The sequence below is a fragment of the Yarrowia lipolytica genome, chromosome 1E, assembly GCF_001761485.1.
Source record: "Yarrowia lipolytica chromosome 1E, complete sequence".
In the NCBI taxonomy this organism is placed as follows: Eukaryota; Fungi; Ascomycota; class Dipodascomycetes; order Dipodascales; genus Yarrowia; species Yarrowia lipolytica.
The window spans coordinates 2,697,355-2,714,704 of record NC_090774.1 but is presented as its reverse complement, the minus strand read 5'-3'; the positions used below and the strand labels follow the sequence as shown (position 1 = coordinate 2,714,704).

Sequence of the window (17,350 nt, the reverse complement as noted above, 5' to 3'; positions counted from 1 at the left end):
ATGAATGAAATGCACTTGATATAGGACCCGATTAGTCAGCATGGCATGCGAAATGCCGGGATATTTTTTCATGAGTAAGCCAGGTCGGTCACCTGATCATAATTGCCCAATTTCCGTCCCAATCACCTCCAATACCCCCGTTCAAACCGCTGTCTGATTCTCGCCCACATGCAGCACACTACTATGTCGGCCGGGTAACGAAAAATTAGGAGTCATTCTAGCTCGAGTGCATCAAGCACCACAGATCAGGTATCAGCTACCCTCGATTTTGAAACCCAGCCGCGACAACCATGCCTACCATCTCCGTGGACAAAGAGGACCTGTACAAGGCCATTGGAAAGACCTACACGACCGAAGAGTTCGACGAGCTCTGTTTCGAGTTTGGAATCGAGCTGGACGAGGACACCACCAACGACTGCGTTGGAGATGAGCGTCCCCAGCTCAAGATTGAGATCCCCGCCAACCGATACGACATGCTGTGCATCGAGGGTATTGCGCAGGCTCTCAATGTGTTCCTTGGCCGGGCCGAGGTGCCCGAGATCAAGCTTACTAAGCCCTCCAAGATGCTTGAGCTCACCATTCACCCCGAGACCGCGGAGGTTCGACCCTACGCTGCTGCCGCCATTCTGCGAAACGTGACCCTCGACCAGCGAAAGTACGAGTCCTTCATTTCTCTGCAGGAGAAGCTGCACTCCAACATTTGTCGTGGACGACAGCTGGTGGCCATTGGTACCCACGACTTTGACAAGATGGTCCAGGATGGCCCCTACGCTTACAAGGCCTTCAAGCCCAACGACCCCAAGATGTCCTTCGTGCCTCTCAACCAGACCAAGGAGCTCACCGGAGAGGGAGTCATGGAGTTCTATGAGAAGGACAAGAACCTCGGAAAGTTCCTCTACATTATCAAGGACGCCCCCGTCTACCCTTACATTGTCATGGGCGACGACAACACTGTCTGCTCTTTGCCCCCCATCATCAACTCCGACAAGACCAAGGTTTCTCCCGACACCAAGAACATTTTCATTGAGGTGACTGGAACCGATAAGACCCGTCTGGAGATTGTTCTGTCTCAGATTGTCGCTGCTTTCTCCGAGTACTGCGCCGAGCCCTTCACCGTCGAACCTCTCAAGGTTGTCTCCGAGCACAATGGTGAGACTCGAATCACCCCTGAGATGACACCTCGAGTCATGCAGGCCGAGATTCCCTACATCAAGTCGTGCTTGGGTCTGGATCTGTCTGCCGACGACATTATCAAGCTGCTGGCAAAGATGTCGCTTCAGGCTTCCAAGACTTCCAACCCCGATGTGCTTGACGTGGCTATCCCCCCCACCCGATCCGACATTCTGCATCAGTGCGATATCATGGAGGACGCTGCCATTGGTTACGGCTTCAACAGTCTGCCTAAGACCCTCCCCATGAAGTCTGCCACCGTCGGTAAGCCCCAGCTCATCAACAAGGTGTCCGACATTGTTCGACGAGAGGTGGCCATGAGCGGCTGGGCCGAGGTGATGCCTCTGACCCTGTGCTCGCACGACGAGAACTTTGCCTTCCTCAACCGAAAGGACGAGGGCCAGGCCGTGCACCTTGCCAACCCCAAGACACAGGAGTACCAGGTGATCCGAACCTCGCTTCTCCCCGGTATTCTCAAGACTATCAGAGAGAACAAGAAGCACTCGCTGCCCATTAAGGTGTTTGAGACCGGTGATGTTGTTTTCAAGGACGAGTCCCTCGAGCGAAAGTCGTACAACCAGCGAAACTTCGGAGCCGTCTACTCCGGAAAGACCTCCGGTTTCGAGACTGTGCACGGCCTTCTTGGCCGACTGATGCAGATGCTGCGAGTTTCGTGGATCGAGAACCCCAAGGAGTCCACTTCCCGAGGCTACTGGATCGAGGAGTCGCACTCTGAGACCTTCTTCCCCGGCCGAGGCGCCACCATCCACCTGCGAACCAAGGACGGAGCCGAGGCCAAGGTAATTGGAGAGATGGGCATTCTGCATCCCAATGTCCTGGCCAAGTTTGAGATTCCTTATGCTTCCTCCAGCATCGAGTTCAACATTGAACCTTTCATGTAGGGGGAGTATAGAGAGTAATAGATTATGATTGATGTACAGATTCACAAACAGACGAACCAAGCGAGGAAGGGGTGATAATCCAACCGAGTGTAGATGTGAGCGCATATGAGTCGTTGGTAGCTGGGGGGAAACCTACGATGTGCTACGATAGGTCATTATAAGGTGGTATAGAGATGTATTAAATAGCTATGTTACATTTTATTTGCTTCGCTTTGTCCAGCCTTGATTTTGGTGAAGACTGCAATTCTTTTCCGTTATGGTCTAGTTCTTCTTCATCTTCATCCAGGCCTCGAAGCCAATACCGCCAAAGACAGCGGCTACACCAGCCCACTGGCCGAGAGTCAGCCGGTGGTTGAACCAGACAACGGACAGCAGCATGGAAAACATCTTTCGGGTCACATTGACGGTCACCAGCACGACAGAACCAAACTTCTCGAGGGTCTGGAAGATGAAGACCTGGCCCACAGCTCCACAGAGACCGAACAGAACGATGTCTCGCATGATTTCGGGATGCAGTCGGATGAAAGCGATCGCAGTATCTAGCTGAGGACGAGAGAAGGTCAGCAGAGACACAGTGGTGAAAACACCAGTGAGCAGGTTGAGGCCACACATAACATGGGGCCCTGTAATATCTGCATTCTTTCGGAAGATTTGGTCCTGGGTGGAGTTGGTCAGTCCGTCAAGCAGCATACTAATACCAAGAAGACCCAGACCGTAGAGCTGGTGCTCAGATCCGGCACCAGAGGCCTTCTTCGGAGCAGCATGGAAGATGGTGAACATGGAGACACCAATTGTTACAAGAACAACCACAGCGTACTTGTAGGCCGGGAACTTGCGTCGGTAAAGAGTCACTTGTAGTGCCATGAGTGGGATCAGCTTGCAACTCTTGGCCAGAATGGAGGTAAGGTAGTCGACGTATTTGAGAGCAGTGTAGGACAAGGGAGAGGCCAAAGACTGACTGAGAGCCACCAACGACAGCTGTTTGAGTGTGTACATGCTGTCGAAGACCGTGGTGTTCTTCTTTAGACCCTTGGCTGCTCTGCGGCTCTGTTTATACTGCAGGTAGGCGTATCCCACTGCAGCGGCCAGAAACGACTGGACTGTGTTGATGACGAGAGATGCTCGGAAGATTTTGTTGTCGGGACCGTATGGTGTGGTGGCAATTCGTTCCTGGAGCACTGCCCACGTCAGAAACGACGCGTAGATGCCCGAGACACATATGATGAGATCGATGATGTGTCCCTTGGTTGATTTGGTGGTTTCGGGTTTCTTTTCGGTAAGTTCAACGGTCTCTGTGACCTCGATATTTTCACTCAGATCTGCGACGGCAGCCTGGTTTCTTTTTCTGAGCTCTGACATGCTTTTTCAGGTTGTAAGAGGCCGGTGGGGAGTATGGAGAGTATGAGTACATGTACTTACGTGTTCTGCATGATCTTGCATGGAGAAGTGATGTAACCGACACCTAATGGGGAATGAGCACGTGACGGTGCTTGGAGTTGGAGATTTGGGCGATATTTTCAAGGGTGGTTCAAGACCTTGCGTGGCATTTATGGGACTGGTTATGCTCCATGAGAACGGGGATGGTGACTATGATCGTTGTTTAGCCTGACACTTGGGACATGATACTAATTATACTTGTACAGTAGTTGGGAAACACTGTGAAATTTCAAGCACACACATTTCAGTACAGTACTTGAAAAAATTACAGAGAGGAGATATGAGAAGGTGTGTGTAAATGATTTGATCTCTTTCTACCCAACGACATACTCAGTTTGTTCTTGAGAGCCAGCCACCCCATCTTTTATCCCAATTTCAGCACCGGAGCACTTCTTTTTCAGCGCTTTCCACTTCTCTTCTTACATACAGTCATCGTTGGGAGAGTTGGGAGAGGCTATTGTTTGGCAGTGTGTGAGTGGTAATTGAGCATCATACAAGTATGTTCAGAGTACAATGAAAAAGAGTCCCTCGGCCGGCCGCATTTTGTGCAAAGACATATTTTCGACACATGAAATAGTATATAAAGACCCGATTTCCCCCCTCATGCACCCCACCAGTTTGGCTACAGTGACAGGAGAGTGTTTGCCACCTTTCACTTGCGCCCATAATCCACCAACCTCACACATCCTCGCTCGGGTTTGACTTTTGCTCTGCATATTTTCTGTAACTGGGCTTGTATAGCACACTCTCATCGTCATATAACCACCACCACCTCTTGCACCACACACCGCCATCACCAGACCATGGTATTTACGCAAGAGCCGTTTGACCCCATCACGGTCAAGCCCAACGAAAAAAAACGGGTGGCGTACTTCTACGACTCGGATGTCGGCAACTACGCCTACGGCGCCGGCCACCCCATGAAGCCCCACAGAATACGAATGGCCCACTCGCTCATCATGAACTACGGTCTCTACAAGCACATGGAGATCTACCGGGCCAAGCCTGCCACCAAGCAGGAAATGTGCCAGTTCCACACGGACGAGTACGTCGATTTCCTGTCGCGCGTCACTCCGGACAACATGGAGCACTTTGCTAAGGAGCAGGCAAAGTTCAACGTCGGAGACGATTGTCCCGTTTTCGACGGTCTGTTTGAATTCTGCGGAATTTCCGGCGGAGGATCTATGGAGGGAGCCGCCCGGCTTAACAGAGGCAAGTGTGATATTGCCATCAACTGGGCCGGAGGACTCCATCACGCAAAGAAATCCGAGGCGTCCGGATTCTGCTACCTCAACGACATTGTGCTGGGCATCATCGAGCTGCTCAGATACCACCCCCGAGTCCTGTACATTGATATCGACGTGCACCACGGAGACGGAGTTGAGGAGGCTTTTTACACCACGGACCGAGTCATGACGTGCTCGTTCCACAAGTACGGAGAGTTTTTCCCCGGTACAGGTGAGCTGCGGGACATCGGAGCCGGAAAGGGCAAAAACTACGCAGTCAACTTCCCGTTGCGAGACGGAATCGACGACACAAACTACAAAAACGTGTTCCAGCCCGTCATCAAGGCCATCATGGAGTGGTACCAGCCCACTGTCGTTGTCCTGCAATGCGGTGGTGACTCGCTGTCGGGTGACCGTCTTGGATGTTTCAACCTGTCCATGCAGGGTCATGCCAACTGCGTCAACTACGTCAAGTCCTTTGGTTTGCCGGTTCTGGTGGTCGGAGGAGGAGGCTACACAATGCGAAATGTGTCAAGGACGTGGACTTTTGAGACCGGTCTGCTTCTCAACAAGATGGTGGGCCCGGATATCCCCTACAACGATTACTACGAATACTACGGACCCGACTATAAGCTCGAGGTGCGACCTTCTAACATGCAGAATGCCAACTCTCCCGAGTACCTGGACAAGATTCTCACCCAGGTGCTTGTCAACCTTGGTCGAACCAAGTTTGCACCTTCTGTGCAGATGACCGATGTGCCCCGAGACGCTCCTGATGATGGAGATGAAGAGGAGGACTCGGCCAAGGCCAAGGACACTAAGGGCGGCTCCCAGATGGCCATTGACGAGCAGATTGAGCACCCCAACGAGTTTTACGACGACGATAACCTCGAGGGTGGAGATGCCAAGGACATCAACAACTTCAAGGACAAGGATGTCGCCATGGAGGACTAATTTGTATTATATGTAGAAGAATAAATTTATTGTGACTAGCTATCAAACGTTGGACGGGCACATATCATATGATACTTGTATAGAAATAACACACAGGAGTATGGAGACATTAGTTCAAGACTTGTGGATGATGCGATAACATGTTTGTGTAGAAGATAAATTCAAACTAATACAGTATGGAGAATGCAATGGTTGACTATCAAAGTCGACTCTGTTTTCTTTTCAAATGCCAATCAAACCTGTACCCACCTTGTTTCTGTAGTCCTCATACTCCTGGCCAAAGAAGGAGACGAGAAACTGCTCTTCAAAGTCGATTCGTTCCCGGAAAAAGGCCCAGAGAACTACAAAGAAGGCCGCAAAGCCCACAGAGTTGAACAGCAGCATCTGAGTGCCCAAGGCCCAGTAGAAGAAGCCAAAGTAGGACGGGTGACGCAGCAGAGAGTAGATACCTGTGGTTACAAGTGTATGCTCCTGGGTCTTTCTCTGGACGATTCTGTGGGAGAAGTTTGTGGCTCCGTGGATCATTGCTAGCGAGCGAGCCAGCTGCCCAATGATCATTACCACGATTCCGCAGGCGCTGATGATACGCACATCGCTTCGGTTCTGTAGGTTGGGGAAGAAGTAGTACTCGATCAGCGACTCTGCGAGCGAAACAACATGCGCAATGTGGTAGGCTGCTCCATTTCGAAACAGGTAGCTCTCATAGGATACCTTGGGGGTGTTGTAGCGCGCTGTGATGTAGTATTCCAGAAAGTGGAAGAGAGCCAGAGAACCCAGGTAGAAGGGCAGTTGGTAGAAGTCGACGTAGAAGGCAGCTAGGAAACAGGAGCCCATGACAATTCCGAGTAACATTGCTGACAACGCAATCCAGTCCAGAGGATTGTCTGTAGGAAAGTAATCAGGCACGTGATCTGGGCGCAGTGATTCTCTGTGGATCTTGAATCTGCCTGAGGAGCCACTTGAAGCGATTGGCGTGTCGTAGACGAGGTCAGGAATTTGTTCCTGGTCAATATCTTGTGATTTCCTCTCTGTTTCCTTGATGATGGTGTCCCACACGTCTCCTCCTCCATCTTCATAGACCGTAGAGTCGATGGTAGGTTGGTCTTTGGGTGGAATCATCTTGTCGAGTAGTTGACTTGGTGTGGCGGTGAGGTTGCCGTCTGCGGTCGTGGCATGGTCCATTATATAGCTGTTGCGATTCTCCCCTCGCGCATATGTCGCTCTTTTTTTGTTTCCGTCTTGTGTCAGGATCTGATCCGAGAAGGGACAGCTCAATAGCTCTAGTACAATATCAGTGCAAGGCAAAGTTTCAGTATGCGCGACTCCCAACCTTGCACCACGCATACCAGAGCCGAGTGCTTGATATTGACGTTGCCTAATTAGCACACACCGCATTGCACCAAACACACAATGGCAACACCTCGACAGTCATTATCGGCCGACGAGGGCATGGTTTCGAGCACAGCACTGGAGCTGCTGCTGGCAGAAGTGGTCCCTGCAGCTCTCCGAGTGTCGCAAGAATTGACAGAGCCGGAAGAGGGCTCCAAAATGGCTCCGTTTGGATACTTGGTGGACTCGGAAAGCCACTTGGACAACGTGTACTTCCGGGTGGAGGGATACGGATACCGTGTGGGACGGGGCATCGCCGAGAGCTTCTCCAACGAACGACCACACTTTGCAGATACGCTGGACATGATGAAGTTCATCTGCAAAGACGTGTGGCTGTTGCTGTACAACAAGCAGGTGGACCATCTCAAAACCAACCACAGAGGCACGTTTGTGTTTGTGGAGAACCAATTTCGAGGCTGTCAACGCATGAGTGCCAAGGGAGGCCAGGTCGAGACCATGAAGGGGGCTACTCCGTACCTGTGGTTCCCCGTGGGTGTCATTAGAGGAGTTCTGGCCGCTCTGGGAATCCAGGCCGACGTGACGTTTGAGACCACTCAGTTGCCGGTGGTCTACTTCAACATTCACGTTGTGCAGTGATACAATATGGGTACAAGTTAACAAGGGTATAAGCATGGGACGGTAACTATACATTGAATGGAAAGAAAGCTATAAGTTATAGACAAGCAAGGCACGATAGATAAATATGTGATTAGACCTTAGACGTAAGGCTACGAAGAACACCACTCGGGAGCGCTTTCTGGATACACAATGATCCGCGACGTGTCAAACGCCTCAATGTGTAGCTCGATGAGAGCTCGACCTCCTCGAGATCCCGCGTATCGTCGGTATTCTTCACTGACACTGGCCAAGTTCCATCCCTGCAGTCGTCGCAGACAGCCCACGATTGTTCCTGTACGATGGCGGCCCATTCCACAGCACACCAGCAAAGGATACGAGTCTCTGTCCATGATGATTTGCAGGGCTGCCACGATGGACGACTCCGTTAGCTGATCCCAAGGGTTGGTTCCTTCGGTGACCAGTCCCAGGTGGTGCACGACAATCTCGTGGTCGTCTGCGAATGCCAGAAAGTTGTCGCTGGGGTCCTCGACGGCCAGCCACAGAATCGTTCTGAGACGTAGCTTCTCAAGGAATGGGAAAGAGATGGGCTCGGGCTGTCCAGACCGGTACAGGTTTCGCTCCACTGGCCCAAAGTTGAGCGGGGGCACCACCTTAATGGGCGGCGGCTTGACGATGGTCTTCATGCGTGGGCTGGGAGGGTCGGTGTCTTCTCCAGAAGCAACCTGCTGTTCCTGTTGCTGATCGTTGACGTTGATTTCGGGAGTATTTGTGTTGTCTGTGGTGGAGAGCCGAGGATCGGAGGACTCCTGCAGAGCGGAATTGCTCGCATCGGACACAGAGCCAGGCTCCTGATCCGCCTTTTGGTCCTGCTGGTGACGTTCCAGCTCTTCCACAATGCTGGTTCGGTGCATATGGGAAGGGTTTCGGACGAGCCCCGGCACCGCAAGGGGGATGTTGCTATCGAACGGCGGGGCGGCTAGCACGGCATTTTGTTGTATAGGCGACGAAAACGGCGTGGATGGCATTAGGTGTCCGCTGTGCTGTTTTGGTGCTGTTCTGGTATGAATGGCTGTAGCCAGGTTAAGGTTGAAGGTGTTCACCAACTGCATGCATCTAAACCTGGGAGATGAGAGAATACCTTACAGTACCAACTGCCCTCTTACGGTTTGGCAGTAGCTGTGAGGAGGAACATCCATCGTAGACAGAGGGCTGTTTATATATAGAGGAATTGCCCAATGATGATATATCGCGTGCTGTATGTGGAACAGATGTGTGGAGCCAAATGTCCAATCGAAGGCAACACCTTTGTTCAGCTTGACAGACCCCATAATAACTGCTGTGTGCCGTATATATACAAACTGTACACACACTTGGGTGGTCTCCCTCTACTAACTGCGCAATTGTCAGCTGCAAAAACCCACGTTGTTCACAATGTTCACATTGTTCTTGGCGTTTTTCAATTTAACTCAAATGATTATATAACCGACCCTTTTCCCTGTCCGGTGGCGACTGTGGAGTGGCAAATATCCTGTGCGGGTGTGTGTCTGCTCCATGAAGGGCCAAAAATAGCTCTGCTTTTTGTTCTGACCGATTGAAACAAGCAGGCTGTCGAATATGGAGATAATTTAGATATTGAGAGTCTTTGATTGCCGGAGCAACGCAAACCACGGAAGTAAACATCAAGTAGGATGGAAAGGAGGGAGTAGCGGGCTAGCAACGGCGGTCAGCAGTGTTAATGCCGCCACGAGCAAAATGCACTCCTCATAATCGTGCCACGTGACCTTCTCATCCACATACCCCCCCCCCCCACACCCAGCATCTCTACTTGTAGACCCTGGACTCAAGTGTAACCTTGGGTTGCCTTGTTGGCTTGGGACACGGAATTAGAGCAAGAAACGCACATACTGTAGCCGGTGTGCACGCAACACACATGTATATAAGACCGTGCGTGTTGTAACTCCCATTACGTCACTGGCGGGTGTGTAAGAATGCAGTGATAAGGATGAATGAAGAGACGATGGAGCGTAACAGATTATATATATCTATACCAGTCTGGCGGGGTCACACCACCCGCGGCTTGGCACCCAAAGTCATTGATACTATACCTTTGTACCATGGCCTCTCAGGTCTAGCCACTCCCAATGCACCAAACCTGTGTCCCTCCTGCATAGCCCCAACCCACAGTCATAACAGCTCATCAACTACGTTGGTTGTAATAAGCACACTTCACCGGTCTGCCTACAAAACCACGACACAGCATACCTCTTAGCTGAGCGAGCAATTGCAGGCGGTGCACACACGACATCCACAACATGACGCACAAAGAGGCTCCGCCGGGAGCATATCCTCCGGGCACCCAGCTCACGGTGGGATCGCATGCCGTGACCATCAAAAAATACATCTCCGAGGGCGGCTTTGCGCATGTGTATACGTGCGACATTTCGCCCGACTTTCGCGGCTCCAGCGTGGCCTGTCTGAAGCGGGTTGCCGTCCCCGACAAGCCCAGTTTGAATCTGCTTCGATGCGAGGTGGACGCCATGGTGAGTAGCATTAGGGGGGTGATGAAAGCAGAATGTGGGCAGCGTGGGTTGGAACATCGTGGGTAGGGTCAGCGATGGCGATTACCGTGAATGAGTGATGAAGGGGTGACAAACGTCTGAGTAAATGAACCGCTGAACGACCGAGTGGTTTTTTAATGACAAGAACTGCTTCAGATGCCTGGATAACGACCACGGACCGACAATGGGGGTTACAAGAACGATGGTATTTGGAACACAACCGCTGCCACCAACTGTTGCCACTACACAACGCTGTTTCCATCCGCTCTCACTCAACGCACCACACACAACGCTGTCACCAACATATCTGTTACACTACATACTAACCCAGAAACGACTGGCAGGAAACGAATACATTGTGCAGTACATCGACTCGCACGCAGCCCGCAACTCCAACGGCCCCGGCTACGAGGTCTTCCTGCTCATGGAGTACTGCTCACGAAACGGCCTGATTGACTTTATGAACGAGCGGCTACGAGAGCGGCTGTCTGAGGCCGAAGTGCTCACCATCGGCAGCAACATTGCCGAGGCCGTCTTCTGCATGCACTATCTGGACCAACCGCTACTGCATCGAGATCTCAAGATTGAAAATGTTCTTATCAGCGGCGACGGCAAGTTCAAGCTGTGTGACTTTGGATCCGTTTCCCCAGTGCTGCGGCCACCACGAAACCAGATTGAGTTCCGCATTCTGGACGACGATATCCAGCGACACACAACCGTTCAGTACCGAGCGCCCGAGATGATTGACATTATGCGGGGCTTCCCCATTGACGAAAAGTCCGACATTTGGGCTCTGGGAGTCTTCTTTTACAAGCTGTGCTACTACATCACACCCTTTGAACAGCAGGGTCAGCTGGCGGTGCTCAACGCGCAGTTTTCGTTCCCGCAACAGCCACACTACTCGGATGGCCTGAAACACCTCATCAGCGTGCTTCTACGAGAAGACCCCCGAAACCGGCCAAACGTTTACCAGACCATCCAGGAGCTGTGTCGACTGCGCAACGTGCCTGTGCCCGAACACATCACACAGACGTACTACAAACGCAAGGAGGAGCGAAGGCTGGCGTTAGAACAGTGTCAGCCTATGGGACAGCCTGCAGGATCTGTGCAGCAGCCCTCTTCTTCGGCTATTCCTTCTCCTCCAGTCCAGCCTTCTCCTCCCCTGCTGGCCCAACAAGCCTCGGCTGTGGTTGGAGCTGGAGCTGGAGCTGTTCCAGTGCAGGCATCTTCACAGCTGGAGGTCCCCGCGGGACATTCTCGGAATGCAAGCCAAAGCAGTCTGGAGGCGTTTGATCCCGATGAGGCCGCAGCCCGGTACCCCACAGTGGAGGAAATCACGCGGTCGTTGGAAAGCAACAATCTGTGGGATATGCCACCGTCGCGAGGCGTGTCTGAGCATGCTTCTGCACGAGCCACCCGGGACAATTCGTACGACATTTCTCGAAACTCAGTGCCTCCTGCTACTTCAGCCCCTGCACCCGTGCCGTCCATGCCTGTTCCTCCGGTACAAGACACACCCCAACTGTCTCCCCAGACGGCACCCGCTTCTCTTTCCAACAACATCAACATCAACAGCAACAGCAACAGCAACAACAACGACGTCTCTGCGCCTGTGAACATTCCATCGTTCAAAGCCAAGAGTGCATCTCCCCCTGTCCAGTCATACAAATCCAACAATCCATACCTTGAGGATGCGGCAGCCAAGTACTCCGCTGCCGCCTCTGCCGAATCGTCTACCCACCTGGCAGGAGTTACTGTGTCTTCCGAATCGTCCGATGACGGAGGATACTACCAGCCGAAGGTTGATCGAAGTTATCGGGATGAGTTTTCTGCCCCAGTGTCATCTGCAGCGACACCTATGGCTGTTCCGGTGGCTACTGCTTCTGCTGCTGCTGCTAAACCTCCCAAGCCTCTGCCCCAAATTCCGGTTCAAGCTTCGCCCACCAACACCATGCCTCCTCCTCGAAAACCTGCCCGGCCAAACTCCCTGTACATGCGACAAAACTCGTCACGTGCGTCCATCGTGTCCGATCATGGAGGTGAGGACGTGCCCCAGTTCCAGTACACGGACTACTCAGGTACTGCCCCCACTGTAGCTACCGGGAAGCCGCTCAACGACCACGACGAGCTGCAGGCCATTCTCACCGGTCTTTCGGAGCACGAAACCACCGTAGTGTTGGACGACCGCACACACCACCACATTGACTCGTCTGTGGACTTTCTGCAGGACCAGCAGCATCGCGAGGGCAGCAGCAGCTGGAAGCTGTTCCGCAGCCTCAGCAGCGGCTCCAAACAGGACCTGTCGTCACCCCAGGGTTCCCACGACCATAGACGACGGCGCAGCATCAACAAGATGCTCCACCGACACCACCGACACAAGCGAGAGAGCCAGGAGTACGGCGGCAACACGGACACCGACGAAGACAGTGCCGACGAACATATGCCCACCATGGAAAAGGCCTTCAATCTGAATGTACCCAAGCGCAACAATCGGTGGAGCAAGTCGTTTGAGTCGCTGAGCAAGCAGGAGGGCGTGTCTGACGACGAGGATCACCTGCCCGAGCGACGGTCACGCCGGTCCATGGACGAGCGCCATTCACGACACGACACTTCTGCTACTTCAAGGAGCAGAGACGGAGGTCGAAAGTCACTAGACGCGCAGCGGTTCGAGATGCGCCAAGAGGAGCTGCGAGCCCATGCCAAGGCCAATGTTGCTAATGCGGCTGGTGGCTCGTCTTCTTCTGCTTCGGCCGCTCAGGCTGCTGCCCAAGCTGCCGCTTCCAAAGCTGCCACCTCCCCCCCAGTGACCCGAAAAAGTCTGGATCTCAGCCGAGTGGAGTCGCGGGTGGACGAAGACAGCGGCAGTAGTCGATCACGTGAGCGGGAGCATCACAAACACAAGCGGTTCTCGCGAAGCGGCTCGATCCAGGGTCGGATTCATGCTCTTATCAACCGACGACCCTCGCCTCCCCGAAAAACCGCCTCTGGGTACGGCAAGTACACCGAGAGTGAGTCTGACGGTGGCGGCGAAGATGGGGGACTAGCCCCAACAAAATCGGTGCCTGCGCGTGTTAACACGGCTCCTGCTCGAAGTGCACCTCCCATTCGAGTGTCGACTGACGAGCGAGCTCCTCCGCCGCGACCTTCGCCCAAGCCAGTGCATCTGCAGTCGCCCAAGTTGTCGACTGCTCCTGATAAGCCTGATCTGCCCCCTCGAAAGCCCGTCCGAGTCATGACCGAGGACGATGACTGGAAGGCCAATTTTAATGAGAAGTATCCTTCGTTAGGATGAAGATTGAGGATGACACGAAACAATCATATAGAGCATAAACCGATTATTAATGACGAGCGTAGGGAATCAATGATGGAGGTGAATTGCAGTTTTAGCGTGAGCTTGCTGACCATGAAGGGATTTTAGCACCATTAGAACCCGTAAACATGCCATCTCGGGGGACTGACATTATCTCTTCCCATGGTATACTCGTATTTAGCATATGTTTGCTTATATTTGTGATATATTAGTAGATAAATATTAGATACATTACATGTTGTACACCGATGTTAGATTGTTGACATCGTCTAGACGTCTTTCACAACAGACTGATCTTCCTGATCTTCTTCGGCTGTGATATCTTCAGTCTCTTCAATCACCTCTGCTTCAACTTCCTCCTCTTCTGAAATGGCCTGAACACCATGGACACCCACTTGATACACACAAGTAAACCTGTCATGGCCCCAGTTTTCAACAAACTCGAAAATGGTCTCCTCAGTCTGGATTTCGAGGTTGCGGATGTTCTGGGGCACTGGGTACCATGAATTGGCATTCTCGGCAGGGTCGAATTCGTACTGGCCGACCAGAATGTAGTCCCAAGGAATGTTGTAAGGGCGGTACGCTTCAGACGCAGTGTTGATCTGGTCTCTGAGCTTGGAGTCGTCTACCTTGATCCAGATATTGAAGAACCGCGGTGCTGAACCCAGGAACATGTCGTCGGCTGCCACTGCGTGTCGTAGAGAGAACGAAGTGGGCACCATTTTGGCGGCCAGCTTGACTGCCAGTTGGCCCCTTCGTCCATTGAAAGGCCAGCAGCTTCCTCCAGACATGTCCCCAATGAGAGCCACCCAGGGTCTTCGGACGAGAGGCTTTCCAATGCCCATAGTAGAGAGAGATCTTCGGAATGCCCAGTACACGGGGTTACTTCCACTCCAGGGATCATAGAGAGCAGTGGTGCGTTCTGTATCTATTCGAGCCCCGTTGATCAGCGAGGCAAAGTTAATGATTTTCTCTGCAACCCCCTCTTCTCTAGGTGTTCGAGATGTGGAAGTTTTGTTGGCCTCAACCTGAGCCACCTCACTCTCGATATGGCGGATGTTTGACTGAATGTGGTCCACCTCCGATTTGACTTGGCCAACCTCTGACTTGACTTGTGCGACTTCTGTTTCCACCTTTCCAACCTTGGCATCCACATGGCTCTTCACCTGTCCAATCTCTTCATTTAGAACTGTTTTGAGCTCGTCGGGGTTAACAAACAGAGACTCCAAGTCCAATTCAGCCACCTTTTGAGCCACAGCTTTGGAAATGAGAGCAGAGAAGTCAACCGTGTCGTTAGTGGCATGTTTAGAGGAAGAAACAATCTCCAGAACTTCGGCCTTGATTTCTGGAACAATAGAGGCAATGTAATCTTCAAATTGGTGTTTGGTATCGATGAATAAATCAGGCCGGTTCTCTGGCACAGCCTTCTCAATGGCCTCAGTGACTAGCTGAGTGATATGTTTGGAGTCCAGCTTCCTTTGTTTCTCCAGATCAGCAGCCAATCTTGTCAAGTCTCCATCAATTCGTTCAACAGTGCCTCCCAGAATAGCCAGAGCAGGCGTGGTATCCATTTCATTCGACTTGATGGCATTGATTGCCTCTCGTTGTCTGACGAGCTGCTGCTTGAGCGATTCCAGCTCCGAAACACACTTCTTCTGAGTATCGGAGAAGGCGCTGTTGTCGTCCAGAAGAAGCCGGGTATCTTTTGTGATTTTCTCCATGGACTTTCCCAGCTTTCGTGCCTCCACATCAATTCCTCCAAGCGCCTTCTCCACGGACTCCACCTTTGAGGGAAGCTCCTTAATGACCACCTTGTTGATTGAGATCCATTCAGAAGAGCTATCTGAATCCGAACCAACGCGAGACAGCTCAGATTCGAGTCTCTGTAGTCGGCTAGACAGCTCGGAGATGTCTTGTGGTGGTTCGACCGGAGGCTCGAATGCTGGGATCTTGTTGTTGTTGCCGATACCAGGTAACGAAACATGCGTAGCGACGTAGTAGAAGAATGCCGCAGCCAGGAGAGCCTTGACGGCAGGAGTGACGCCCTTGCGCAACGCGTCCCCCGTGTACTCGGCCCCTTTTAAGGCCAGTTCTTGAATTGTGTTCACGAGAGATGCTTTGTCTTCCTGCTGTAGCCCATGTTCCTCCTCTTCAGAGATGTCCATCTCCGTGAGCATCTGGGTCACCTTTTCGGGATCTGATTGCAGCAAATCGAACAAGGCCTGCTCCTCACTGTAGTCATAAAAATCCTGATGTCGCTTGGATCCGTCTAACGACAGTTCGGACGAGTTGTGTGGTTGCCTGGGGCTTCTATTTCCTTCCAGAGTCGACGTTTGAGGGTCGTGTTTTTCGGTCTCTGTTTGCCATTGCACGCTCTTACGCGACTTGAGGCCACCAGCGTGTCTGTCTCTACTCTTGGATCGTAACGGCGTATTTGAGAACATTTTCCAAGGGCATGCTATTGTATCGTATGTGCTGTGAAATATATTTTGGAAACGCGTTTACCATCTCGCGTATGCAGGAAATGCACATGTTGATGTCATGTGATCGGGAGGATCTATATAGGGAAAACAGAAGAAGTCCGTGAGTGAGAAGTACGAGAAGCGCGTGAAAAAATCAATGAACAGGTGGGTGCCGATTTCCTGAATTTTGCGTGGAATTTTTTGGGGCCAGTTATTAACAAATTAACCGGAGTTTGTTGACTTATTAGTTGGAAATTTACTTGGTGCCTTCATGGTGATCCAGCATCCAGCATCGTAGTGCGTATTTGGAATAGAACGCGTCATGGGCCAATGGCGGATAAAGGAACCATGTATAACAACAGAAACTAAAGAGCGTTCATCTGGAGACTCGTTTTCCACTTCAGTAGCACGACAAGTCCGTTTTGTTATGTTGTCCACCACTACTTATACTTGTACTTGTAGCTACAGCATCTCCTCTCCTCATCCCACTGATCTCGAAGGAGTACCCCATATTTTGGCACACTAACAGCTGCAACGATGATTTATACAAGCCATAAAGGCTACCAAACACAACTGGAGCCTTCTGCTAGTATGTCCCCCCGCATAAACTGTCTTATATACGACTTTCATAGCTATCGTCATCTGTTTTGTTTCACTCGTCTCACTGGGAAGTTGGAAGTTAGTGGGATGCAAACAGGCTGGTACAAGTTGCGTATTATACTGCTGTAGGACGCCTAAAGCACATCAGATGCGTACACACGGCATAGGAACTGCCTGCGGGCTTATCGGCGGCATCGTAGCGCTCCAATTTGACCCTTTTCTTCCCCGCCTTCAACTGGTCGCACTTCTTGCCCCTGTGCATTCCCAAACAGCACTGGCTGAGAGGTTAACTCGAGGCGAGTGCGAAATTGCCATCAAGTGACCAAGCCACAATGTAACAAGGAGATCGGCTGTATACACGTGTGAGATGGATGGAGTCGTTACACGGACGGACGACGTCGGGACACGACAACGACTGGATTCGCATTGTGGCCCTTCATCTCATGCGCCACATCGTTTCCGTTTCATCTCCACGATATCCACTTCACTGCATCTTTTCATGCACACACCCGAGTAACCGCCCTGAGTCATGTACGAGTATGTCATCATCACTCGGATACAACTGGCGCACGGCACAAGGTTTGTTCGGTTGTTATTAATTAGGGATGGCATCATTGGAGAGGAGTGATAAGCCACAGCCCGCAGCAACAACGATGGTAAACAGAGCATGTCACGTGTTATCGATCGATTATCGTAGTCCGAGCACTTGGCGGTCCATATATCGACACTTTGCCCCCCCCCCCCCACGCAAGGTGGTTGTATC

General features: G+C 51.9%; 8 protein-coding genes across 8 annotated transcripts; 4 read left to right on the top strand and 4 right to left on the bottom strand.

The window, feature by feature from the left end:
• Positions 1-290: 290 nt before the first annotated feature.
• Positions 291-2,072, top strand: YALI1_E27144g (uncharacterized protein; the record flags this gene model as incomplete). The annotated part of the gene is made up of 1 exon (XM_504288.3): positions 291-2,072. The coding sequence occupies one exon, from the start codon at positions 291-293 to the stop codon at positions 2,070-2,072; it is 1,782 nt and encodes a 593-aa protein (XP_504288.1).
• A 261-nt stretch (positions 2,073-2,333) lies between these two features.
• On the bottom strand, positions 2,334-3,431 carry YALI1_E27113g (uncharacterized protein; the record flags this gene model as incomplete). The annotated part of the gene is made up of 1 exon (XM_504287.3): positions 2,334-3,431. The coding sequence occupies one exon, from the start codon at positions 3,429-3,431 to the stop codon at positions 2,334-2,336; it is 1,098 nt and encodes a 365-aa protein (XP_504287.2).
• An 881-nt stretch (positions 3,432-4,312) lies between these two features.
• Positions 4,313-5,689, top strand: YALI1_E27104g (uncharacterized protein; the record flags this gene model as incomplete). Its single annotated transcript, XM_504286.3, has 1 exon — positions 4,313-5,689. One exon carries the CDS (start codon positions 4,313-4,315, stop codon positions 5,687-5,689), a length of 1,377 nt encoding a protein of 458 aa, XP_504286.1.
• A 222-nt stretch (positions 5,690-5,911) lies between these two features.
• Positions 5,912-7,084, bottom strand: YALI1_E27077g (uncharacterized protein; the record flags this gene model as incomplete). Its single annotated transcript, XM_504285.3, has 1 exon — positions 5,912-7,084. The coding sequence occupies one exon, from the start codon at positions 7,082-7,084 to the stop codon at positions 5,912-5,914; it is 1,173 nt and encodes a 390-aa protein (XP_504285.3).
• A 15-nt stretch (positions 7,085-7,099) lies between these two features.
• Positions 7,100-7,675, top strand: YALI1_E27076g (uncharacterized protein; the record flags this gene model as incomplete). The annotated part of the gene is made up of 1 exon (XM_504284.2): positions 7,100-7,675. One exon carries the CDS (start codon positions 7,100-7,102, stop codon positions 7,673-7,675), a length of 576 nt encoding a protein of 191 aa, XP_504284.2.
• A 131-nt stretch (positions 7,676-7,806) lies between these two features.
• YALI1_E27059g (uncharacterized protein) lies at positions 7,807-8,766 on the bottom strand (the record flags this gene model as incomplete). The annotated part of the gene is made up of 1 exon (XM_504283.3): positions 7,807-8,766. One exon carries the CDS (start codon positions 8,764-8,766, stop codon positions 7,807-7,809), a length of 960 nt encoding a protein of 319 aa, XP_504283.3.
• A 1,203-nt stretch (positions 8,767-9,969) lies between these two features.
• YALI1_E27041g (uncharacterized protein) lies at positions 9,970-13,507 on the top strand (the record flags this gene model as incomplete). Its single annotated transcript, XM_002143043.3, has 2 exons — positions 9,970-10,197; positions 10,547-13,507. The coding sequence occupies 2 exons, from the start codon at positions 9,970-9,972 to the stop codon at positions 13,505-13,507; spliced, it is 3,189 nt and encodes a 1,062-aa protein (XP_002143079.3).
• A 287-nt stretch (positions 13,508-13,794) lies between these two features.
• YALI1_E26987g (uncharacterized protein) lies at positions 13,795-15,969 on the bottom strand (the record flags this gene model as incomplete). Its single annotated transcript, XM_504282.3, has 1 exon — positions 13,795-15,969. The coding sequence occupies one exon, from the start codon at positions 15,967-15,969 to the stop codon at positions 13,795-13,797; it is 2,175 nt and encodes a 724-aa protein (XP_504282.3).
• Between the last annotated feature and the right edge of the window lie 1,381 nt (positions 15,970-17,350).